The following is a 23,550-nucleotide window of genomic DNA, read 5'->3' as shown; positions in this document are numbered from 1 at the left end:
TTCCGAAGGTCTGTGTCCATTATCATACCTAAGTATACTAGTCATTGAGAGGGAAGCCTCAATAGTTTTTCTCGGTGTTGAAGAAGAGTTGCCACCAAGTCTGCTAGAATCAGCTAGTCGTCCAGGTAGCGTAGGAGATGGATGCCGATTCTGTGAGCCCAAGATGACACTAGGGCACACACTCTTGTCAAGACCTGAGGTGCTGTGGAAAGACTGAAGCACAGCACCTTGAACTGGTATTTCTTGTTATCTAGTATGATTCTCATACTTCCTTGAAGACGGATGGATTGGGATCTGGAAGTATGCTTCTTTTAGGTCCAGTGTGCACATGAAGTCCTGTGGTCTTACTGTATGTCTGACTGTGTCTGCCGTCTCCATGCTGAACGGAGTTTGTTGGACAAACTTGTTCAGGGCTGAGAGGTCGATAACTGGTCTCCAGCCTACAGATGCCTTTCTCATAAGAAAGATGACTGAAGAAGCCTGGGGAGTCGTCGAGAACCTCTTGGAGAGCCCCCTTTTCCAACATGGTCTGGACTTCGGCCCGATGGGCCAGTTCATTTTCAGATCCCTTCACATAGGAGCTCAATGGAACTGGAGCTTTGGTCAGTGGAGGGAGAGATTGTGTGAACAGGATGTGATACCATAAATAAATCCCGGAGAGTGTCCAGGGTTCGGCCCTGAGCTATATCCACCTCTGCCAGCAGCAATGCAGGCATAACCCCACTGGTGGACAAGAAGGAGGATTGCCCATTCTAGTGGTTGCAGCCTAGAATTCTTCCCTGCAAGAAAGGGCTTCTTAGACACTTTTGGTTGGTTGGCTGCTGTCTTGGTCATTGTCAGTTTCTGATGCTGTTTCTTTAGCAGAGGAGGAGGTGGTCTAAAGGGCTGGGATGTCAAGGCCCTATGGAGGAGGAAGTTCTTGTTGGAATTCCTCCATCTTTCCGCAGCCTGCTCAACGTCTTCCTGGTCAAACAAGGAGGACCCCTCCAGAGAGGAGTTCCTGAGTCTCATTACCGTGTTTTGTGGGACTTGGCGATGAAACCTTTCTGCTATCGAGTCCCTTCGCCTAGGGATGTTGTTTGCCCACTTGGTGGGCCAGGAACTCAATGGTTCGAGTTCTTGACAGAAGAAAGGTTTCCATCGCCTTCCTGGAGCTTTCCTTGGACCAGTCCTCGGTCTTCATCAGATTGCCCACCGACCCTAACAAGAGGTCCAGCCACGAAGTACAGTAGCCTGCATGGTATATTTTGCCACCTTTTCCTGGTTGAGGACCTCAGATGCGGAGACCTTTAACCAAGAGAGTCTCTCTAGAGAGATCCCCTTGGTCAATTCCTCCAAAAAACGGTGAAGAGAAAGGGCCAGAAGAGGCTCATTGAAGATCTCATAATACTTCCTCTGCTGCAAACATGTCAGTGGGAGGAGTCTTGAGGATGAACCTACCCAGAGGGAGCTGCAGGAGCCAGTGATCTGAGCGATCGCATTCCGATGGACACTCTTCAAACCCAGAAACCAAGACAAGATAAGGCAGCACTGATCTTGAGGGGTTTCTGAGTGCCATAGACATAGTCTAGGACCGTGTCTTTGCCCTCCTGAGGGGTCATCGCCGGGTCTGACAACCCATTGATGGCCTTCATGCAGGCCAAAACCTGCCAGAAGGCGTGCTCGGACTTCCTTTGCTCTGCCTCCAATAGCCTCGGACTAGCAGCCTTAGGAAGAAGGTCGTCATATTAAATATCTTCCAACTAATAAACATTATCTCAGGGTGGGTCGTGGTCATCCTTGGAGTGATGTGGTACATCCGTTGATAGAGATAGTCTCCTGGCGTGCGACGACGTTTGAGCGCAAGACAAATAAGCGCCGGCAAATGAGCGCCGACGTATGAGCGCAAGACACTTAAGCGCAGTAACATTTGAGCGCCAAAAAATATATCTCTCTCTCTCTCTCTCTCTCTCTCTCTCTCTCTCTCTCTCTCCAATGTTAAATATAATTACAGTCGTTTGGTTATTAACATTAAAACTTGGAATTATCCCTTTTAGGAAATATAAACAAAACTTTTAGGAATGTAAACAAAACTTTCTTAAAGGGATATTACTTGAATATATTTATTTCTTGAAACCCACGGTATGGAGAAGCTAACATCTACCAAAGGAAAAGTAAATTTATTACACCAAGGCTATGTTTACAGACTCGACAGAGTGCTGAAGAGTGGGAAAGAATCTTGGCGCTGTGTAATAGGAACGTGCAAAGGAAGAATATACGTTTGTGGAAATGAATGCACATCTGCCAGTGATCACAACCATGTGCCGGATCCTGCAAAGTCAGCTGCTAGCTTATCTATAATGAGGCTTCGTGAAAGGGCCGCAACATCAAATGATCCACCAAGACGAATCATTCAAGAGACCCAGATTAATTTGCAACCTGAAGCAGTTGCTCTTCTTCCAAAATATCATTCCCTTCAGCGAACAGTACAAAGAAAAAGGAAATGCGAAGGACTGCCTATCTCGGCTCCAAGTGACGTAAGTGAAATAGACATACCTCAAGAACTTGTTTATACATACGCTGGAGAAAATTTCCTTGCATATGACTCTGGGATTGAAGACCCTGATCGCTATTTTATATTTGCAACGTCTGAAAACTTGAGGATGATTAAGGAAAATAAGCATTGGATGGGAGATGGGACATTCAAGATAGCTCCTCAGCTATTTTATCAGCTATATGTGATTCACATTCAGTATAAAGGAAACGTCCTTCCAATGGTTTATATGCTCCTTCAGAGAAAGTCCGAAGAACTATATCGTCGTGCTCTGCTTCAAATACAATGCATAGATAACGAGATTGCTCCAGTTTCCATTTCCTGCGACTATGAGAAAGCGTTTCATAATGCTTTTCTTTCCGTTTTTAATAACGCTGAGGTGTTAGGGTGTTTTTTCCATTTATCGCAAGCCGTTTGGCGAAAAATTCAAGATTTAGGTTTGAACGACTTATACTGTGGCAGTGAAGAAGTACGAAAATACACAAAAATGCTGGTGGCCTTAGCATTCGTTCCTCCCAATGAAATAGTAAATGTTTTTGAATTATTACAAGATGTAGTTCCTGATGAGTTAGATGATCTAGTACTATATTTTGAAGATACTTGGATAGGTAGACCTTGCAGGAGAGGGAGAAGAAGAAATGCAATGTTCCCTCCAAGTGTTTGGAGTGTATATGAACGTGTTCTTAGTGAACTTCCACGTACCAATAATTCATTAGAAGGGTGGCATCGGGCAATACAGATGTCCGTAGGTCATATGCATCCTACAATTTACAAATGTGTTAATATTTTAAAACTAGAACAAAATCATACAGCAAATAAAGTGATCCGGATAGATTCGGGACAAGACATTGGAAAAAACACTAAATATGTAAGAGTCAATAAAGCAATATCTAGAATTGTTAGTGAATATTCTTCAACAGAACCAATAGAATATCTCCGGTCAATATCTTATAATGTTAGCTTACAGAAATAGTTTTTTTTTTTATTTAGATAAATTGTTTTTACTTTTTAAAAAAAAAAATTCAATGTCATAACAATTTCATTTTCTTACTTTAAAGAAATGGTTATTTTACTTAGATAATTGTATTTATCTCAATTTTTTTTACTATATTTCATGTTAATTACTTGTAATAAATAAATGAGTGTCCCATATTGAATAATTGTGTTTATTATCCCTAATTGTTTTTATTTATATTTTATGGTAATTCATAACAAAGTAAGATTGTTCAAAATTGTTCAAATTTAAAAAAAAATTGTTCAAAATTGTTTAACAAGCTTTGAAATGTTAACGATAATATATCAAACGATTGTAATAGCCAAACACGAATACTGAGAGAGAAAGAGAGAAAGAGTTTGATGAAATGTTTACTTTTCCTAAATGGAATGATTTTCACGATGGTTACTACACGACTGTAATAACCATGCAACAAATATGGAGAGAAAGGGTTGAATTTATGGCGCTCAAATGTCGGCGCTCATATGTTATTGCGCTCAACTGTCTTGCGCTAAATTGTCGGCGCTCATTAGTCTTGCGCTCAAATGTCGGCCAACCGTCTCCTGGGACCCTCTGAAGGGTCTTGGAATCTTTGGATTCTTTCCTTGGAGGGAAAAAGGTTTTTATGAAGGAAGCCTTTGGAGGGACCTCCCTTCGTTGCTTGCCCGCAGGAGGCGAAACAGTTTCTTCCAAGGGCTTGAAACCAGCCAGAGTTACAGAGGTACCACCTTGATGTGAGAGGGGGGGAAGGAGCTCAATAGAGACTCCTCTCTGAAAGAGGCCTCTTGAGAAGATGGTGAAGGTTGTGCAACCGGTCGGGGAGGCGTTGGGACAATAATGGTGAGCCTCGGCCTGGATGTTTTAAGTGGAGTCAGTTTGACTCTAGACACCACTACCTGGTCAGAAACTCCTCTTTACCTCTTCAGGGGAGAGGAGGAAGAAGCCAAAGCTTCTCTAGGGGGAGGAACCCTGGATTTTTGCCTTAGATCCGACGGAGGAGAGGAAAACTTCTCCAGAGGTATCCTGGGTGTTCCCAAGGGACGAATCGAGGAAACATCTGCTACGAAAGCCTGATGGATATCCCTAACCAGGGTTCCAAACCACAGTTCCTGACCGAGGGTGGCGCTGGCTGAAAGATCCCCTTGAGGGGATCGACGAAGAGGGTTTCTGCAAAGGAGCCTTATTTGAGACCGACAACGACCTGGCGGGAGGCTGCAACTTCAAAGGTTCTTCCTTGCAGGGGAAAGGGACGGGTCGAGTTTCCAGTTCTTTAGAAACCTTGAACGTTGGGTCTTCTCAAAGGGGAGACCGTTGGGGGACATCCTTGTCACGCCCTGTTCTCCTAGGAGAAGGCAATGACCTGCGCTTGCGAGCAGGAGAACGACGAGTCAACGGTGACTGGTGAGCAGTCAAAGGTAGATGGTGAGCTGGCAAACAGTGAGACGTCGGAGAAGATGAACTGTCAGCGAACGGCAAATCATTGGAGAATGGCGAACCGTTGGAGAATGGCAAAACTGTTGGAGAACGGCGAACCGTTGGGGAGTTATGAACCGCTGGCGAATGGCAAACGACGAGAAGTTGGTTGTTGACGAGCGGGCAAGTGACGAGGAGCTGGGTGACTGAGAGCAGTCGATGCCCAGCGAGTTACTGGAACTTGGCAAACAGATAGAGAATCGATGGGCGATGGCAAACCACAGACAGCAGTTTCTTGGTGAGCGGTCGGTGAGAAGCATGGGACTAGTGAACGACGCAAGGTTGACGAACGGCGAGTCCGAGGAGAATCTGCTGACACAGGAATGAGTCAGGAACCAGTGGGCGAATGGTAAAACTTATGAGACTCGTCAGACTGATGATCTCTATGCGACAGCAAATGCTGAGGAATGAGCGAATGGCGAAGTTCTTGACGATCCTCCAAAGAGGATCATTCAGCAGTAGATGGTGAAGAGCCAAACTGAAGTCTCTTTGCCAGAGGTGAAGGAGAACGTCTGAGGCGATGAGGTAGTCCATGAACTCGGACGAGCCTTCACAGAGAAGGGCTGATCAGCAGGATAGTCTCTGTCAGGCCTCTGAAGAGGTGTTTCTATGGAGGTTATCCCTCGTGAACGAGAAGTGACCACCCGCAGAAGAGACTTGCCTCGGACTTTCCTCCACCCCCGAAGGATGATCAGCGAGGGGGGAAGCGTAGTCCTCGGCAAAAGCGGCATCAGCAGTGGAAGAGGCAGGGGCGGAATCAATGGACGGGGCCGCGGATAACTCCTCAAAGTCGCGAAGGTCGACACTAAGAAAGTCCAACGGATCCCATTTCGAGGAGGAAGAACGTTGTCTCTCAGCGCCCAGCTGAAGGAGCTGCAACAGCACCTCGAAGGAAGGCTGGAAAAACCCAGGGTTGGCCACACCTGGAAAACATCAGAAAAAAACAAGGACTCCCCCGGGGGAGAGGCGAGGTCGCTTTAAGAGGGGAAGCAGCACCATCTCTCGAGAACCGAGGTTGTACTGATGTTAATCGGCCTTCATTACAATTCCTCAGTTCCTTGGATGAAACCGGACGGACAGGAACTTTGGAGGAAGGACGGAGGGTGGAAGAAGCAGCTTTGGATTTCTTCGAGTTCAAAGAAGACCCCGAAAGCGACAAATCCCTTTTAGCCTTTTTCTTCTGTCGGTGTTATCACTATCACACCGTTGCCCTCTACAAGCGGGACATAACCGGTGAAGATCAGTATCCATAGAGGACATAAAAGTCCTGCAAGAATGGCCCTCAGGTCCTGGGCAGGTCCACTGGCAAGAAGTCACACACACACACTCTAAAGGAAAATTAGAAATAAAGACTAGTAATGGCAAGTCAATAATTGGTGAGGGGTGGTAACAACCGATCTTCGGGTGAGCCAAAAGCAAAGTGAGGCTCAGTACCCAGGTTTGTGAGTGAGAAGGGTAGTTACTAACCCCCAACCCTCTCTTACTAGCGGGCAGATGGTTAACCCTTGCTAAAAATCTAATGGCTCGTCTTTCAGCTTCGCCGAAAGTAATGCCCCTATAAATAGCGTTGGTTTGTATGTAGTGACGGAACAAATGGAACTTAGATTAAGCCATGAGAACATAAGCTATATGATCACTTGAGGGGATTTAAATAACAATGATGAATGCTTCCTTCATGAGGTGAAATGGAATCCTCTTTTCTTATCCTAAGGTGAAAACTATAAGTTGTATTTGCACATGAAAGTTCAAATGGTATGAAACTTAAGCTGCATAAGATAGGAAACAGAAAGCATGAGAGCTTAACAAGTAGTTTAGTATTACGAAAATTGTGAATTGCTGATACACTGAAGTACCATACAAAACTCTTTAAAATGTATATAAGATATAAACATGATTAGTGATACAACTATGAGAAGATGAAGTGTAAAGAACATACTATGAATGCTACAAGACTTTAAATCCATTTACTATGAATGCTACAAAACTGAAAATCTACTTTACATACCTACAGCATCTGTTTCTATAACTTCAATGCCAAGCTCCCCAGGATCTGGTAGCTTCAAGTCACGAACAGTCTTCTTTCGGGCTCTAAGCTTTATGTTACTAGCGATACCTTTGCTACGACGTGAATGGGAGATACTTCTACTGGGACTTAATCCATGACTAGATACCATCTTTTCAGTAAATGATTCACCCAATAGTTTTGAAACTGCAGCCTTTTCTGAATCCTTTGTGGAATTCCCATCACTGTCATTTTCCGAGTCCTGTAAACGGGGAAACTTTTTATCATCATTGATGATCTCTGTAATATATATATGAGAGAGAGAGAGAGAGAGAGAGAGAGAGAGAGAGAGAGAGAGAGAGAGAGAGAGAGAGAGAGAGAGAGAGAGAGTGTGTATGTGTATGTGTGTGTGTCCTTACTGGGTCCAATAGTGAAATTAATATTCTAGGGACACATATCTGATAGTAGTAATGCAACTTTAGGGAGAAGGAACTTTGTGGGTGGAAGCTTGTGGTCTCTGAACATTCTAGTCAGCTACACTATATAACAGATGTCACTTATTGCTTTCAAATAATATCCATAAGATAGTACCAATTGAAATAAGCTGTATGCAGTAGTCTAAACTGTACTACAGGTTTTCTGCAGCTTTCCTGCAACCCTGAACTGCTGGTCTTCGAATATATGTAACTGTTAGAAAACCCATGGTTTCACCCTACCTGGTTGACCAACTTCTTTATCTTTGGCTACCTAAATTAACAGAAATGTAGCCAGTAATGTTTTACTTAAGTAAAACATCCTTTTTTGCTGATTCCCCAATCCAAGATTTAGGAGTATCTGGGAGATCTCCTCCCAACCGACCAGAATTTTATGTAGTTTACCATACGCCCGTTTTCTATGCGGGGTAACCTCTGGCGGAGTGATACGCGCCACGAGGCGACCCCAGGTCAGAGAGCATGCTTGCTCAGATCTCGATCCCCAGTAAGTTTTTGACAGCTTAGGTTTCTATGAAGTCCAGTAAGGCACTCGGGGTAGGATGGATGGGCCATGACCCGAAAGTAGTTCGAGGTAAGTACTGTTAGGGAAGATACAAATTACTTAAAATTTGTGATTTGTTCCAACACGAAGTACTTACCTCGAACTACTTTCTTAGGAGACTTATACTTTCGGAGGTGGGAGTGTCCTTCCGGACCTAGAGACCGTGATGAGTATAGAGGGGGAACCTAGATAGGAGACTAGGTTCTGCTGACCCCAAGTAAAACACGAGAAAATAGGGAAAACTACGCAAAAAACTATCTTAGTGTCTAAGTAACTCACCTCTGCAAAAAATCCTAGGAGACTCGTCCTTCCATTGATAGTGTATCCCATGGCAGTTAAGGGGGTTTTGGGGTCATTTTCGGGAAGGTAATAGGGGAAGGATGAATAGGGGGGTAAGGAAGGAACCTGTGTTTCTTAGACTTACCGCCCGCGGTTACCCCTGGGGCTACATCTTTAAATCGTTTGGAGCACGGAAATGACGGGACCGAGCGAGAACCCGTCCAGGGACCTCCTCGAGCAGTCCTTCAAGTAGTGAGCCATTAAGGTAGACTGACTAGACCATGTACCTGCCCTCAGGGTTTGGGCCACTGCCATGTTTTTCTCAAAAGCCAATGAAGTACTTAGACCCCTAATGTCGTGGGGTCTGGGCTTTCCTGGAAGGGGGACCCCTGCACTACTGTAGGCCCTGACGATCACCTGCCGTAGCCCGAAGAAGATTGTATTCTTGGAGACTGGCTTCTTTACTAGTCCCGAGGAGACGAACAGACTTTTGATTTCGGGTCGAAGTCTGGCTGTCCTCTCTAAGTACTTCCGTACCACCCTGACCGGGCACAGAAGCAAGTCCCTCGGGTTGTCCGAACGAGGGATTGCTGGCACTGAGAATCCTTCCAACTTGGGGTCCCAAACTGCTGGATTCTGAGTCTTGGCCACGAAGGATGGTACGAACCTGAAGGTAGCTTCACACCAGCCCTTCGAGTGTGATACCTCGTACGACAGTCCATGAGTCTCCCCTACCCATTTTGCTGATGCCAGAGCTAACAGAAAAACTGTCTTGAGAGTGAGCTCTCTGTCCAAGATGTCCTTTAGGGGTTCGAAGGGAGGTTCTGACAGCATCTTTAGGACTCTAGCCACGTTCCACTGGGGCACCCTAACGGCCTGAGGGGGGCACGATTGCTCGAAACTCTTGATGAGCATCGAGATATGTCTGGAGGTACCCAGGTCGATTCCCTTCAGGAGGAAGACTTGGCTGAGGGCAGCCCGGACTCTTTTGATGGCTGGGATGGACATGTTTACCTCGTCCCTGAGATAGACCAGGAAGTCTGCTATCTCCGGGATGGAGGCCTGCAACGGCTTGATGTTCTTCGAGACGCACCACTTAGTGAAGGTAACCCATTTTTCCTGGTATACTGCGGCTGACGAACGTCTCAGGTACCCTGACATCCTTGTTGCCGTCCTCGACGAATATCCTTCCTTCCTCAGGAGGTGCTCGTTAACCTCCACGTGTGAAGGCAGAGGGACCGAGGGTTTTCGTGGAACCTTTGAAAGTGCGGTTGCCGGAGGTCTGGTCTGCCGGAGAAGGTCTGGTCTGTCCGGAAGGGGCCAAGGTGGAAGGCGCGCCAGTTCCTTTAGATCTGCGAACCACTCTCTCTCCGGCCACCAAGGCGCTACCAAAGTCATCCACAGGTTGTCCGCTCGCCTTACCCTGTTGAGGACTTGCCTGAGCATCCCAAAGGGAGGGAAGGCGTAAACGTCGAGGTTGTACCAAGGGTGTTGGAAGGCGTCCTCGAACGCCGCCTCAGGATCTGGCACAGGAGAACAAAACACGGGGAGCTGTGCGTTCAGTCTCGTGGCGAAGAGGTCTATCACTGGCGAGCCCCACTTCTGAATGAGAGTCTTGGCCACTTCCGGGTGCAAGGACCACTCGGACCCTACCACTTGACCCATTCTGCTGAGGCCGTCGGCCAGGACGTTTCTTTTCCATGGAATGAATATGGCTGAGATCTTGATCTGCTCTACTTTGGCCCATTCTAGTAACTCCATCGTGAGGTCGCACAGCTCCTTCGATTTCAGTCCTCCTTGCTTCTTTATGTAGGCCACCACCGTGGCGTTGTCGCACATCAACGCCACGGTGTTTCCTCGGAGCCAATGGACGAACTCTAGGCACGCTCTTCGCACTGCCATCATTTCTAGCACGTTTATGTGCAGGTTCTTCTCCTCGTCTAACCAACTTCCTCTTGCTGTCTTGTCGAGGAGATGAGCACCCCAATCCTCCTTGGATGCGTCCGTGAACAGAAGCATCTCCGGAGGGTCGGCTGCGAAGGGCATTCCTTTGAGGGTGTTCGATCTGACGTGCCACCACTCTAGGACTTCCTTCGTCTCCGAGGACACCGGGACCACCTTGTGCGGGGAGTCTCTCTGGTTCCAGAGCTCCTTCAGGTTCCATTGTACTCCCCTGAGTTTGAGCCTCCCCTGGGGTACCAGCTTCTCTAACGACACGAGGTGGCCTATCAGTCTTTGCCAGTCCTTGGCTCTCCTGGGCTGGCCCGACAGGAAGGGCCACAGGATCTGATCTAAGTTGTCCAGACTCTCCACGGAAGGGAAGGCTCTCGCCAACCGTGAGTCCAGGACCATTCCGAGGTAGTTCATCCTGGTGGAGGGTATCAGTTGGGACTTCTCCAGGTTGATGGTGATACCCAGGACGTTGCAGAACTGCAGGAGCTTCGCGCCTTGCTCCCTCAGTACTTCCCCTGAGGCTGAAAGTAACAACCAGTCATCCAGGTACCGAATCAGGCGGATGCCCTATTTGTGTGCCCAGGCTGAGACTGTTGCAAAGACCCTCGAGAAGACCTGAGGGGCTGTGGACACACCGAAGCAGAGGGTCTTGAAATGCAACGTTTGGGTACCCCATTTTACCCTTAGGTACTTCCTGCTGGAGGAGTGAACAGGGATTTGGAAGTATGCATCCTTGAGGTCTATGGACATCATGAAGTCCTCTTCCCTCAAGGCCGCTAGGAACGACTTCGGGGTGTCCATCTTGAAGTCGGTCTTGCACACGAACCTGTTGAGGGCTGAGAGGTCTATGACTAGTCTCGAGCCCCCTGTCGCTTTCTCCACCAGGAAGAGTCTGCTGTAGAACCCTGGACCCTGGTTCTTGACTGGTTCGATTGCCCCTTTCGCCAGCATTGCAGAGACTTCTTCTTGTAGGGCTGTCCTTCTCAACGGGTCTTTGGGTGCCAACCACCCCGCCTGTAGATCTGGTATCAGATGTGGGGGGTCCGCCAGGAAGGGCAACCTGTACCCTTCCTTTAGTACTGTTAGGTCCATGGATCTGCTCCGTGGTCTCGCCATGCTTGCCAAGAACATTTGAGGTATCCCTCCACCTGAGGCTTCGGCAGGAGTAGGGGGCCTCTCTCCCTACCTTCTTCGAGAGGCGTGGCCTGAACGCCCTCTTATGGCGGCCGAATAAGAAGGCCTGAAGACTGACTGCATAGCAGGCGTTCCTCTACAGGGGGGGCTGCGAAGATTGAGGCCAGGCCGTAGTAGGGGCATCTCTCCTGGGCTGGCTAGGTGAGGCGCGAGGAGGGAGCGATACGTCGGAGGGTGGCCTTCTATGGGCAGGTCTTCTCGTTGGAGGGGGTCTGGGCTCTCCCACATCCTTCAGCATCCTGACCCTTTCTACTGTCTCCTCCACTGCCTTCAGGGGGAACACTGAGTCGCCCCACAGGGGTAGGTTCCTAAGGGCCCTCGCTTCTCTGTCCGTGAGTCTCCTGACGAGCTTGCTGAGCACGTGTCCCTCTTCAGCAGCACCCAATTGGCGGCCTAAGCGAAGGACTGGTAAGAGAGGAACTTTAGGGCCTTACCCCCCAAGCTAATCAGCTCTTTCAGCAAGGCCTGGTTCTCCGGAACTGCGAGATCGTGCGAGGCTTGAAAACCCACCAGTGTGCAGGCCCACCAATCTAGCCACGACGAAACGTATACCAGGTCCCAGGCTAGCTCTTCCATCATGGAAGTCTCTGAAGGGGAGAAGCAAACTGGGGCGGTGGTAGCTCTCTCTTCTGCTGCTCCCTGGCCAAGGATGGCGAGTTCTGGCTCTACCGTACAGGGACCCGCGCGGTGCCCTTCTGGAAGGTAGAAACGTCTCTGGGTCTTGAGGCCCTGGAGAAGTTTGGAGGCGCTCTGACTCTTGGGGGCTTCTGCGTGGTTGGCCACGATCCTGTCTACGTGAGCCATACACAACCTAACGTCCCTAGCTAAAGGAAGCGCTAGTGAGGGCCTATGTTGCACAGGTGCATCGACCAGCCTGCTGAGGCCCGAGAGCCAGTCTTCGTCCGTGGAGGGCTTAGGCTCGTCCAGCCTGTGATGATGCCTAATGAGGCCTATTACTCTCCTGTTGGCCAAAACTTCTGCGGCCGAACTTTCTACGTCGTCATCTATACTTTCCGTCGGATGTTCCTCTGCTTGTGACGGGGGACCTCCGACGGAGGATGCATCTTACTGGCGCGGTCTAGTCTCGGCGGTTCAGGATGGAGGACGGGCATCGCCGCTGAGACGGAGGGTTGCGTCCTGGGCTTATCTCTGCCTACGGAGGTCCAGGAGGCTGCGGGCTTGCTCATAGAAGGAAGGTGTCTCTCACGTTCTGGTCGACTTGTTGCTGATTTTGCGGCCGGGACGCGGCTGCCAGACCGAAGGGGCGACTCTCTCCGCTGGGCGGATGGAGTCGGAACCTTCGCGGACTCATGCCTGTCCCCTGGGGCCTGAAGAGACGACTCTCACCGTCGATCGTACCTGCTGCTGGGGACGTACCTCACTGGCGAGCGAGCCCTTGGGAGCTAGCCCAAGGTGCCCGGAACTGCTGAAGCTTCCAGGAGTTGTCTACGTGGGATGACGACCCGCACCCATTCTTCGCTCGGGGAGCAGCTTCTCCTATACTTCCTCCTAGGGGATCTAGAACGCCTCCCAACGTGGCGGGATCTGGAACGGGAGCGTGAGCGTGAGCGTGACCGTCTCCTTCGGGACCTATCTCGCCGTCTTCTATGGTCCCTCGGGGCTTCGTCCTCCGAGGAGTAGGAGTAGGCCTCGACCAAGGAGCCCGAAGACTTGTAGGACCTCACTGAAGGGTCTGAGTCGCGCCGCGTTGCTAGTGGGTCCACGCGTTGATCGGCCAGCGACAAAGGCTCCAGGAAGACGGACGGGAGCGTAGCTGAAGGCGCTGGAGGGGAGCGGGGTAGCTCCTCGCTGGGGAACCAGGTCTCGAACTCTTCTTCCAGCCTCAAGGGTGATCTGAAGGGCGTCTTCGGAGGCGCCCAAGTGAGGGGTCTGACGGCGGCGAATCCTCCTTCTTGGCGCCACCCTCGGCTGCAGACATACCTGAAACACATGCCCAAGAGGTGGGAGAAGAGGCTGCAGCAGTCTTTCCCCACATAGGATCGTCAGAAGAGATGGGCCCTGCTTGCACCAGGGCTCCGTCCTCCGAACACACTCCCGTCCCTCCCTCAGGGCCCCCACTTGCCTGGATCGACGACACAACCCCACTATCCGAAAATTCAGACTCCTGGGGAAGAGCCACAGGCCTCTTTCCCACAACTGACTTACCTCGTCCCCTACTCTGGGTAAGGGAAGGCGGCAGAGACAATCTATCCGATGATACGCTGGGAGAAGCAAGAAGCGAAGAGACGCTCGGTTTCCTAGGCGATCTCCTGGAAGACTTCTTTTTCTTGGTGCCGTAATGCACCCACTGCACCTCGTTCCAGGACTCGCACTCCGGACACGTGGCTGTAGGGGAACAAACACTGCCCCTACACGAAGAACACAAGGAGTGCGAGTCAACTTCAGGCTTTGAGAGGAAGGCGCTACACGATTTACTGGCTATAGGCCCACGGCAACGACGGGGATGCTCCACTGCGCACTAGTAAGGCACCGCGAGACACAGGAACACAGAGGGAAAAGGATAAGGAATAGCACAAAAGGACCACGTGGGAACAGCGTGGGACACAAAGAGTCGCACTGGGTAAGGAGAGGGCGTCGGGATGTTATCGCGACGCGACCAGAAAACTTACTGGGGATCGAGACCTGAGCAAGCATGCTCTCTGACCCGGGGTCGCCTCATGGCGCGTATCACTCTGCCAGAGGTTACCCCGCATAGAAAACGGGAGTAGGGTAAACTACACAGAATTCTGGTCGGTTGGGAGGAGATCTCCCAGATATTCCTAAGAAAGAAAGTAGTTCGAGGTAAGTACTCCGTGTTGGAACAATTGAATACTTAAAGAACAACAACACCGAAACAAATATCTTCTATATAAACAATACAAACTTTAACAAAACAAGAGGAACAGAAATAAGATAGAATAGTGTGCCCGCGTGTACCTTCAAGCAAGAGAACTCCAACACAAGACAATGGAAGACCATGGTACAGAGGCTATCGCACTACCTAAGACTGGAGAACAATGGTTTTATTTTGGAGTGTCCTTCTAGAAGAGCTGCTTACCATAGCTAAAGAGTCTCTTCTACCCTTACCTAGAGGAAAGTGGCCACTGAACAATGATGGTGCAGTAATCCCTTGGGTGAAGAAAAATTGTTTTGTAATCTCAGTGTTGTCAGGTGTATGAGTACAGGAGAATATGTAAAGAATAGGCCAGACTATTCTGTGTATGTGTAGGCAAAGGGTAAATGAATCATAACCAGAGAGAAGAATCCAATGTAGTACTGTCTGGCCAGTCAAAGGATCCCATAACTCTCTAGTGGTAGTATCTCAACGGGTAGCTGGTGCCCTGGCCAACCTACCACAGTTTCCCAAAATAGAAGGAGTCTTGTGGAAAATAAACTCTGGAGCTTTTATTCCTGACAGCATTAGCTCCTCAAATTGCTTTAGGACATCCAGGTCTTTAAGGTCTTCTGAAATTGCATATAACACTGCTCCTGACCAGTGATCAAGCCAGGAGTTGGCCTGAAATGCTGACATAGCAGCTCCCTCCATTTTATGCATTTCTGATGCTAGGAAGGTGGAAGGGAGGTGAGAGAGCTTGTCGCCCGAGACTCCAGGAGTTAGACTGATAACATTTCAATATATTAGTAGAGGGCTTGGATATGCATCAATCAACACGAAGCTTTCTCTGCCTTGATAGGATGCCTCGATAAGGTACGAGGAGGCCTTTAGAAAATCTACCAAGCCTGAGAGAATTTTCTGTCTCTAATACCTGTTTATTAAGTAAGTTAAGAGTGTCTTGACCCTGGTTGGAAAGACATATATCAAATCTGTCACTTATTCTAGGAACCTGAGAAGACTATCAATATTGCATTTTCTACTTAGGCACGAGGAGGGTCACCAAGGTCATTGAGTTGCCAAATCAGGCTCATGATTTTCAAGAAGTACGATGCCTCTGCAGGGCCAGGTATCGACACTTTCAAGGAGGCTACTCCAATATGATCAGAAAAGTTCCCAGAGTTGGCTCCGATGAGTCATCTATAGTGATAGGAGCTGGATTGGACATTCTATATTCTTGTCTCGCCACCAAAGATCTAGGTTCCTGATTATAGAACGATCTTTTTGCTTTACTCAGAAAATCATTTCTCTCCTTTTGTACCTGAAAATTGAGGCGAAAAACCTGATAATGACTGTGGCGAGCCTTGATTGCCTCTTGTTAAGGTCCCATGGTCAAAATATGTTGGAGGAAGTAAAGATGGTTTTGACTCCTCTAAGCTAGAAACCTGTGGAGAAAAAGATCTATCAGGCGAATCCCATCGGGAACGTCTGCGCATGGGAGCTGAATAGTAAGAATTTTGATAATGTATAGGTACAGCTACATGAGAAAGCAGTGGGCGAGGTTCTGTTGCCTTTTTCCTCTTATATACATGAAAATCTTGTTTTCTTGTGGTCTTCACTGAACGAGGAATGAGTATTGTACTTGCCAATTTATAGGCACTCTCCTAGCTGGCATTTCTGCACAACTCAAGCATAAACGGTGGCAGGTTGTCCTATCTCACATGTGGTTATGGTGGTATGTTCTCTTGGCATGCCAAATGGGTTACGTGTGTGGATGTGGATAGCCGCACGTTCCCTTGGCGCGTTAGCTTGGATACACATGTGGTGGTGGCGTGTTCAGTTAGCAAACATGAAGTGAATTTGATTTTCCTATCTTTGTGGATTTGTGGTTGCAGGGCTAAATGTGTCTGCATTTGTGTGAAAAGACCAAACATGTAATTTTGGAATTAGAATATTGTTTAATTTGTGCATGTATCAGGACAAGGTTTCAATACTGTATACCTGCAATACATAATGTATTAAGAATTAATACAGTCAAGCCTTGTTATTTGTGATAGTTAGGTTACAGACACAGGCGCAATAAGCGAATTTTCGCGAATAAATACTACACAAGGTAGGGCCAAATCCTAACCTAAAAAGTCACTGCCCTTTACCCCGAGCGGATGCCAAAGCTGATGATTAACACAATAAATACTGCTTAATATTGTTTTAATTTGGTTTCTACAACAGTTTATAATCCTATGTACAGTGGACAGTACATTTGCAGACATGTACACTATCTACTGGACACAGTAAAGTTACAGTACAGTATTGTGCTAAGGTAAAGTTTACCGAGTCGTCATCATCCCCTTACTGTTCTGTATAACAAAAGTTGTTCCTATCTTGTAATACTGTACTGTAACCTAATACTCACTGATATTGTACTGTATATTACTGTAATATATGTACAGTAATATTACTACTGTACAGCGTAACTGTACTTACTATAAGTGTTCTGTGTTTTCGTTCAAAACTCGTAGCCTACACCGCTACTCCAGAAGCATAACGCAACTTCTTATGTGTTGTCTCTTGCGCAGTATGTTATCTGTACTTTCTTAAACAGAAATATTGCTTATCTTATAAACTTAAAACTTAAATATCTCAATAATAATTGTTGCTTTTAAATAAATAAACAAAAACTGTGCATTTGATTACACACACACACACACACACACACACACACACACACTCTCTCTCTCTCTCTCTCTCTCTCTCTCTCTCTCTCTCTCTCTCTCTCTCTCTCTCTATATATATATTCGATTTCGTTTGGGAAGCCTTATTGCATTATAGAAAATTACAATTATTTAAATAGTTAATTGAGCTTTAATAAAACATTTATGTACTTTTCTTTTAATTTTCAGGTGTATTTTATCCATATAGGTAATATGGGTGCCGTGATCAGATCAGCTGATCTGATCAAGGCACCCAAAATACTTAGATTGATAAAATACACCCAAAATTTAAAAAAAAAGCACAAATGTTTTATTACAGCACAATTAACTATTTAAATAATTGTAATTTGCTAAAATTCAATGATGCTTCCGAAACAAAATTGAATATTGAGAGAGAGAGAGAGAGAGAGAGAGAGAGAGAGAGAGAGAGAGAGAGAGAGAGAGAGAGAGAGAGAGAGAGAGAGAGAGAGAGAGAGAATTAGTTCTCTCTTATTCAATGTCAGGATGCCAGAAAACTTCAAATCATTGATATTCTCTCTCTCTCTCTCTCTCTCTCTCTCTCTCTCTCTCTCTCTCCTCTCTCTCTCTCTCTCTCTCCTCTCTCTCCTCTCTCTCTCTCTCTCTCTCTCTCTTTGTAATAAAGGAAGCCTTTGTTTCTTTGCTAAGCCTCTATGGAGGCTTTATAATCAAGAACCACAGAGCTAAAAACTATAAAATACCGTGCATCGGCAACATGAATGAAACTCTGGTTAACGTTATGCAATTCAACTCGCAGTACAAGTAAATAAAATATGAGAGAAGCATCTCAAATAAAACTATTGGAATTAATATGCTAATTGGAAAATGATAGATCATGTAATAATTGTTTCTTTTAGTAAATATGAAATATCCTTCAGTAGCATGCCTTAATAATAAGGGAGTTACTGTATTTGATACAAAAATTGAGGTTGACGACAGACTAGGCAGGGCTGATCAGCTGATATGAATGTAAACAATGCATACAATCTAATTTGCTGTTTTTAATTATAAATACGATACTAAAATGTGAATATTACATGCATTATTCTTGGATACAAATAAGGAAAACAACAGGGAGAGAGAAGGATGAAACAATATGACAAAGAGATGAGACACGGGGGTAGCCAGGTTCCTTCTCCTTGCACATTTCATCTGCCACATCTACGATAATTCAAATAAGTTAGCGAAATCAATGAATTTGGGAAATGCGAGAAGGAATGAAAAATAGGAATGGGAATAAGTGGAATGAGGGATAAGAAAGAGGTTTAGAATGATTAAGAAGATAAAAATGACAAATGAATGCTAGAAAAGAGATGTAAGGACAGTGAGACGCATCACCAAGATCAACTGATACTTTATTCAAATGTGCATGGGAGTATATTACAAGGTGCGGACGGAAAGGTAGGATGGCGCGGGCGCCAAATCAGAATGAATTGCCCGCCAAATTTTATGTGTTTTCCTACACTTACAAATATACGAATTATGAATTAACAGAAACATGTAATGAAATGATACATATGTCAAAATGTAGCTCTGATAGAGCGGAATACATATACATGGGAAACCACGTGTGGCGAAAGGAGAATTCAAATAAATAAATAGTTTGTTGATTTTCTGGACGACGAAGGGAGCGGTGTCCTTACAAGTACTCCCCCCCCCCCAAGACATCGGGCGGCGTAGAGGGCTGATGATCAATCTTCGTATCTTTTCGGGCGTCGGAGGGTTCCTCTTGTTTTTGAACGGAGGGGCGCGCCGGCGGTCGGCGTAAGGATCTCTTCCTCTTGTCGTCGTTTGATGATTTTTCTTTCGTTGGGCGCCTTGTTTTGAGGTGGAACTCTGGATCTGCCAGGTCCGGCGGAGGCGGTGTCGCTTCCTTCGAGAAATGCTGGTTTCACGCGGTCTATTGAGACCCAGTCCTCTTGGCCATGGACGTCGAGAAGGAAGGCTTTCGTTGTCTTCTTAATTACCCGGTAGGGGCCTCGATAAGGTCTAGTTAGTGGTTGTCGATGAGCGTCGACACGGACGAAAACGTACCCGCAGTCATCCAGGTTTTTTGGCTTGAAGTGCTTGGTTCTGTCCTGGTAAATTTTGAGACATGGCCTGAACTTCCTGGCGATGTCCCTTAGGTGATCCAGCTGCGTGTCGTCGGTTGATGAGGGAAAGAATTCGCCAGGAACTGCGAGCGCCTCCCCGTAAACCTTTTCGGCGGGCGAAGGTTTGCCGTCTGCGCGAGGGGTGGTGCGAAGGCCGAGAAGAACCCAAGGAAGTCGTGATTTCCAGTCCCCGTCGGTGCAGCTCGCCATCAGGGACGCCTTGAGGGCGCGGTGAGTTCTTTCGACCATGCCGTTTGCTGCGGGGTTGTATGCCGTGGTGTTGTGGAGCGTCGTCCCCATCAGGTTCGCCAAAGCGAGCCATATTTCTGAGAGGAAAGCGGGGCCTCTGTCTGTCGTGATGTCGTCAGGAACGCCAAACCTGCTCACCCAGCTTGACAGGAGGGCTTCGGCGCATGCTTGAGTCGTAGCTTCGGTCATCGGCGATGCCTCCAACCACCTTGTGGAGCGATCGATGATCGTAAGCAGATAGCGAGCAGATCCAGAAGGGGGCAATGGTCCTACGACGTCGATGTGTATGTGACCGAAACGTCTTTTTGGCTGGGGGAAATCGCCTACCCCTGATTCGGTGTGATGGCTGACTTTGCTTGACTGGCAGTTGATGCATGACTTCGCCCATTCCCGGGCGTCCTTTCTTTTTTATCCCTGGCCAGACAAACTTCTCAGACAGAAGGCGAGCGGTGGTGCGTCCTGAGGGGTGTGAAAGTCCATGGATGATATCGAATATTTTCCTTCTGCAGGAGGCCGGTATCCAGGGACGTGAGCGGCCAGTGCTGGTGTTGCAAAGAATAGTTACTCCTGCTGGTCCGAGGGGAATCGCACTTATCTTGAGCGCGGATGGCCCCGTCAGGTGATCCTGTGCTTCTCGGTCGGTGCGTTGTTCGGTTGCGAGATTGGCGTAGTCGATTCCCAGGTGGATTGCGTCAATTTCAATCCTTGAAAGGGCGTCCGCGACTGGATTTTTCTTTCCTGGGACGTAACGTATGGTGCACCCGAATTCGGCGATTGTTGCGAGATGACGTTGTTGTCGGGAGGACCATGCGTCAGTCGATTTCGTAAAAGCGTGTACGAGGGGTTGATGGTACGTCGCGATTGTGAAGGGAGTGCCCTCCAAGATGTGCCTGAAGTGGCGGACAGCGAGGTAGACGGCGAGGAGTTCCCTATCGAAGGTGCTGTATCTTGTTTCGGCGGGTTTCAATTTCTTGCTGAAGAATGCCAGCGGTCGAGGAGAACCATCGACGAGTTGCTCCAGCACAGCCCCACAGGCGACGTTGCTGGCGTTGGTCGTTAGTCGCAGGGGCGCGTTGTCGTCAAAATGAGCCAGGGTGGTGGCATTCGCGAGGGCATCCTTCGTCCGGGCGAATGCCTGTTGCTGGGGCAAACCCCACTCGAGTTTTTTCGCTTTTCCTTTCAGGACATTGTCGAGGGGTGACAGGGTTTGTGCGATGTTGGGGATGAAGCGCCTGTAGTAATTGACCATCCCCAGGAACTCCTGAAGTTGGCGGATGGTCGTAGGTATCGGGAACTTTCTGATGGCATAGACCTTCGTTGTCATGGGTTTTACCCCGCACGAGGATACGCGGTGACCAAGGAAATCCACTCTTTCCGCACCGAACGTGCATTTGTCGAAACGTACGACCAGGCCGTTCTCCTGTAGGCGTTTGAGGACGGTGCGGACGTGCCTCCGGTGCTCCTCCTTGGTTTTCGAGAATATCAGGATGTCGTCGACGTAGCAGACGCAGAAAGGTAGGTCACCCACAGAATGCTATCCATTAGTCGTTGGAAGGTCGCCCCGCCGTTGCGTAGACCGAAGGTTGAGTATGCGAAGGTGTAGGATCCAAACGGCGTTACATTGGCAGTTTTCGGGATGTCTTCCGGAAATACGGTGACCTGGAAGTAAGACTTGAGGAGGTCCATCTTGGTAAAATACTTCGCGCCGTGCAACGCGTTCGTTAGGTCCTGCATGTTGGGCAGCGGGTAGTGATCGGGCGTTGTGATGAGGTTGAGGCGCCTGTAGTCGCCGCAAGGTCTCCAGGACCCGTCCGGCTTTTTTACCATATGTAGGGGCGATGCCCAGGGACTCGATGCTTTCTTACAGATACCCATGCGTTCCATGTCCTCAAAGGCGCGTTTGGCATCCTTCAGTTTCTGGGGCGGTAGGCGGCGGAATTTGGCGTGAGTAGGAGGTCCTGTCGTTGTGATGCGGTGGTAGATCCAGTGCTAGGACGGGGAACCTGGCGAGTGTCGGAGCTCGGGCTTGAAAACCTCGGGAAATTCTTGTAGGAGGTCGGCGTAGGGGTGCGTCGTTACGGCGGATACGGACATTGTTGCAGGGCCGTGTTCTAGGGCGCGGGACTGGCAGGTTCCCGTGTCAATGAGACGTTTGTTAGCGACATCGACGAGGAGTCCGTGGTGGGCGAGGAAATCCGCACCGAGGAGGGGGCGATTGACGTCAGCGATGGCGAAGGGCCAAGAATACGAACGGCCCATGATAGATATCTCGAGTGTCCTAATCCCATAGCACCGTATGGGAGATCCGTTGGCGGCGATGAGTGAGGGAGCGTTTTTGTCGGGACCACGGTCTAGGTCGGACTTGGAAGGTGGGAACGTTGACTGCGTTGCGCCGGTGTCTACCATGAGTCTAAGGTTGGAAATGGTATCGAGGATATAGAAACCATTCTTGTTTTGGTTACCTGCGGCTGCGATGGTGGCAGGTGGATGCTTCTGGCGTCGTCTTCTAGGGAAACTGCATGGTGCTCTACATTTCTTGGCATCGCTGCCAAACTGTTGGTGGTAGAAGCACCATGCTGGGTTAGTCCTAGGGTTCGGTCGTGTTGGTTGCGGCGGTTTCTTTCTTGATAGAACGTTGATCTCGTCGTCCTCAGGGGCCGTTGCCGAGGAGTCTATGGAAGAGCAGCTGCTGAAGGAGGAGAACGAAGGCGGTGTTGACGATGATGCTCCGAGGCGAGATGCTTTGGAGGCCTCGTGGAGCTTCTGAGCCTTCGACAGGAGTTCGTTCATCGGGAGAGGGTCGGCGTCTGTCAATCAGGCCCTTACGTCCTGTGGTAGGCGTCGAAGAAAGATCTTGCGAGATAAGCTAATCTCACGTCGTCGGCCGTTGCTGTCTGTTTCGGGGAGCAAGAGCATGCCGGTTAACTCGTCCCACGCCTCGACAGGAGAGGTGTCACCCATGGGCTTGCCGGCGAGGTCCAGGACTTTCTGTGCCCTTGCTGAGACGGAGAGGGAGTAGATACCGATGAGTTTTGTTCTCAGGTCGTCGTATGAAACTTGGCCGGCCTGGGCGTCGAGCCATGGGGAAATCTTGTCGAATACCTCTTCAGGTATGGAGGTGAGAACGATGTCAGCCTTGGCGCAGGAGTCGCTGAGTCTAGCGACACGGAAGAGTACGTCTGCTCTCAGGAACCAGGAAGCGGTGTTGTGTTGAGAAAAGGGCGGCAGTTTGACTTTGGGCGTTGAGGCGAGGCCGTTGGGTGCGATGGGCGCGTTGCTTCCTGCATCGTGGCCAGACGACGAGTCGGCGAAGAGGTGAGAAGTTGATATGTCGGTTAAGCTCATCCTACTGCCTTACATGCACCAAAGTGTGGGAGAACCAAAGGCAGGCTCATGCCTAAGGTAACGGAGTATAGAGAAGGTAGCACGGCCGTAATAAGTCCGTTAATGGCAAAGCCAAAACCGCTGATGCTACTTTCAACTCCGGGGTCACCAGTTGTAAGGACAGTGAGACAAGCGTCACCAAGATCAACTGATACTTTATTCAAATGTGCATGGGAGTATATTACAAGGTGCGGACGGAAAGGTAGGATGGCGCTGGCGCCAAATCAGAATGAATTGCCCGCCAAAATATATGTGTTTTCCTACACTTACAAATATACGAATTATGAGTTAACAGAAACATGTAATGAAATGATACATATGTCAAAATGTAGCTCTGATAGAGCGGAATACATATACATGGGAAACCACGGTGTGGCGAAAGGAGAATTCAAATAAATAAACAGTTTGTTGATTTTCTGGACGACGAAGGGAGCGGTGTCCTTACAGAGAAGACAATTGAAATCGCGAAAAATAATTAGAATCTAAAGAGTTGGAAAGATACATTGTAGGTGTGTATGGGAGAGTAAAGTAAATGTACAGAAGGATTTGGGAAGGAATTAGGAAAAGGCTTAAGGATATAATAATAATAAATGAAGGACATTAATAATGTGAAGGAGATATCATACTAATATGCATGATAGGTTATATCAGTGAGGTAATTCTGTGAAAGTCAATGCAGTATTTGAAGTGGCATTTTTGGTGAGATTTTAAACACTCTCACTAGAGACTACCTGTAAATCTGAGAAAACTTCTTGATTGACAAGAACTAAAAGGAAAATGTGACCCCCTTGATTGAGCA

At 48.1% G+C, this 23,550-nt stretch overlaps 1 protein-coding gene across 2 annotated transcripts in view; it reads right to left on the bottom strand.

The window, feature by feature from the left end:
• The window catches only part of LOC137654578 (inversin-like), a 338,734-nt gene that overhangs the window by 69,241 nt on the left and 245,943 nt on the right, over positions 1-23,550 (bottom strand). For both annotated transcript variants that reach the window (XM_068388325.1, XM_068388326.1), the window contains exon 14: positions 7,006-7,264. In XM_068388325.1, coding sequence (XP_068244426.1) covers positions 7,006-7,264 — 259 coding nt within the window. The remainder of the gene's footprint in view (positions 1-7,005; positions 7,265-23,550) is intronic.

Source organism: Palaemon carinicauda, chromosome 15, assembly GCF_036898095.1.
Source record: "Palaemon carinicauda isolate YSFRI2023 chromosome 15, ASM3689809v2, whole genome shotgun sequence".
NCBI classification, from domain to species: Eukaryota; Metazoa; Arthropoda; class Malacostraca; order Decapoda; family Palaemonidae; genus Palaemon; species Palaemon carinicauda.
This window is presented reverse-complemented; position numbering and strand designations above follow the sequence as displayed.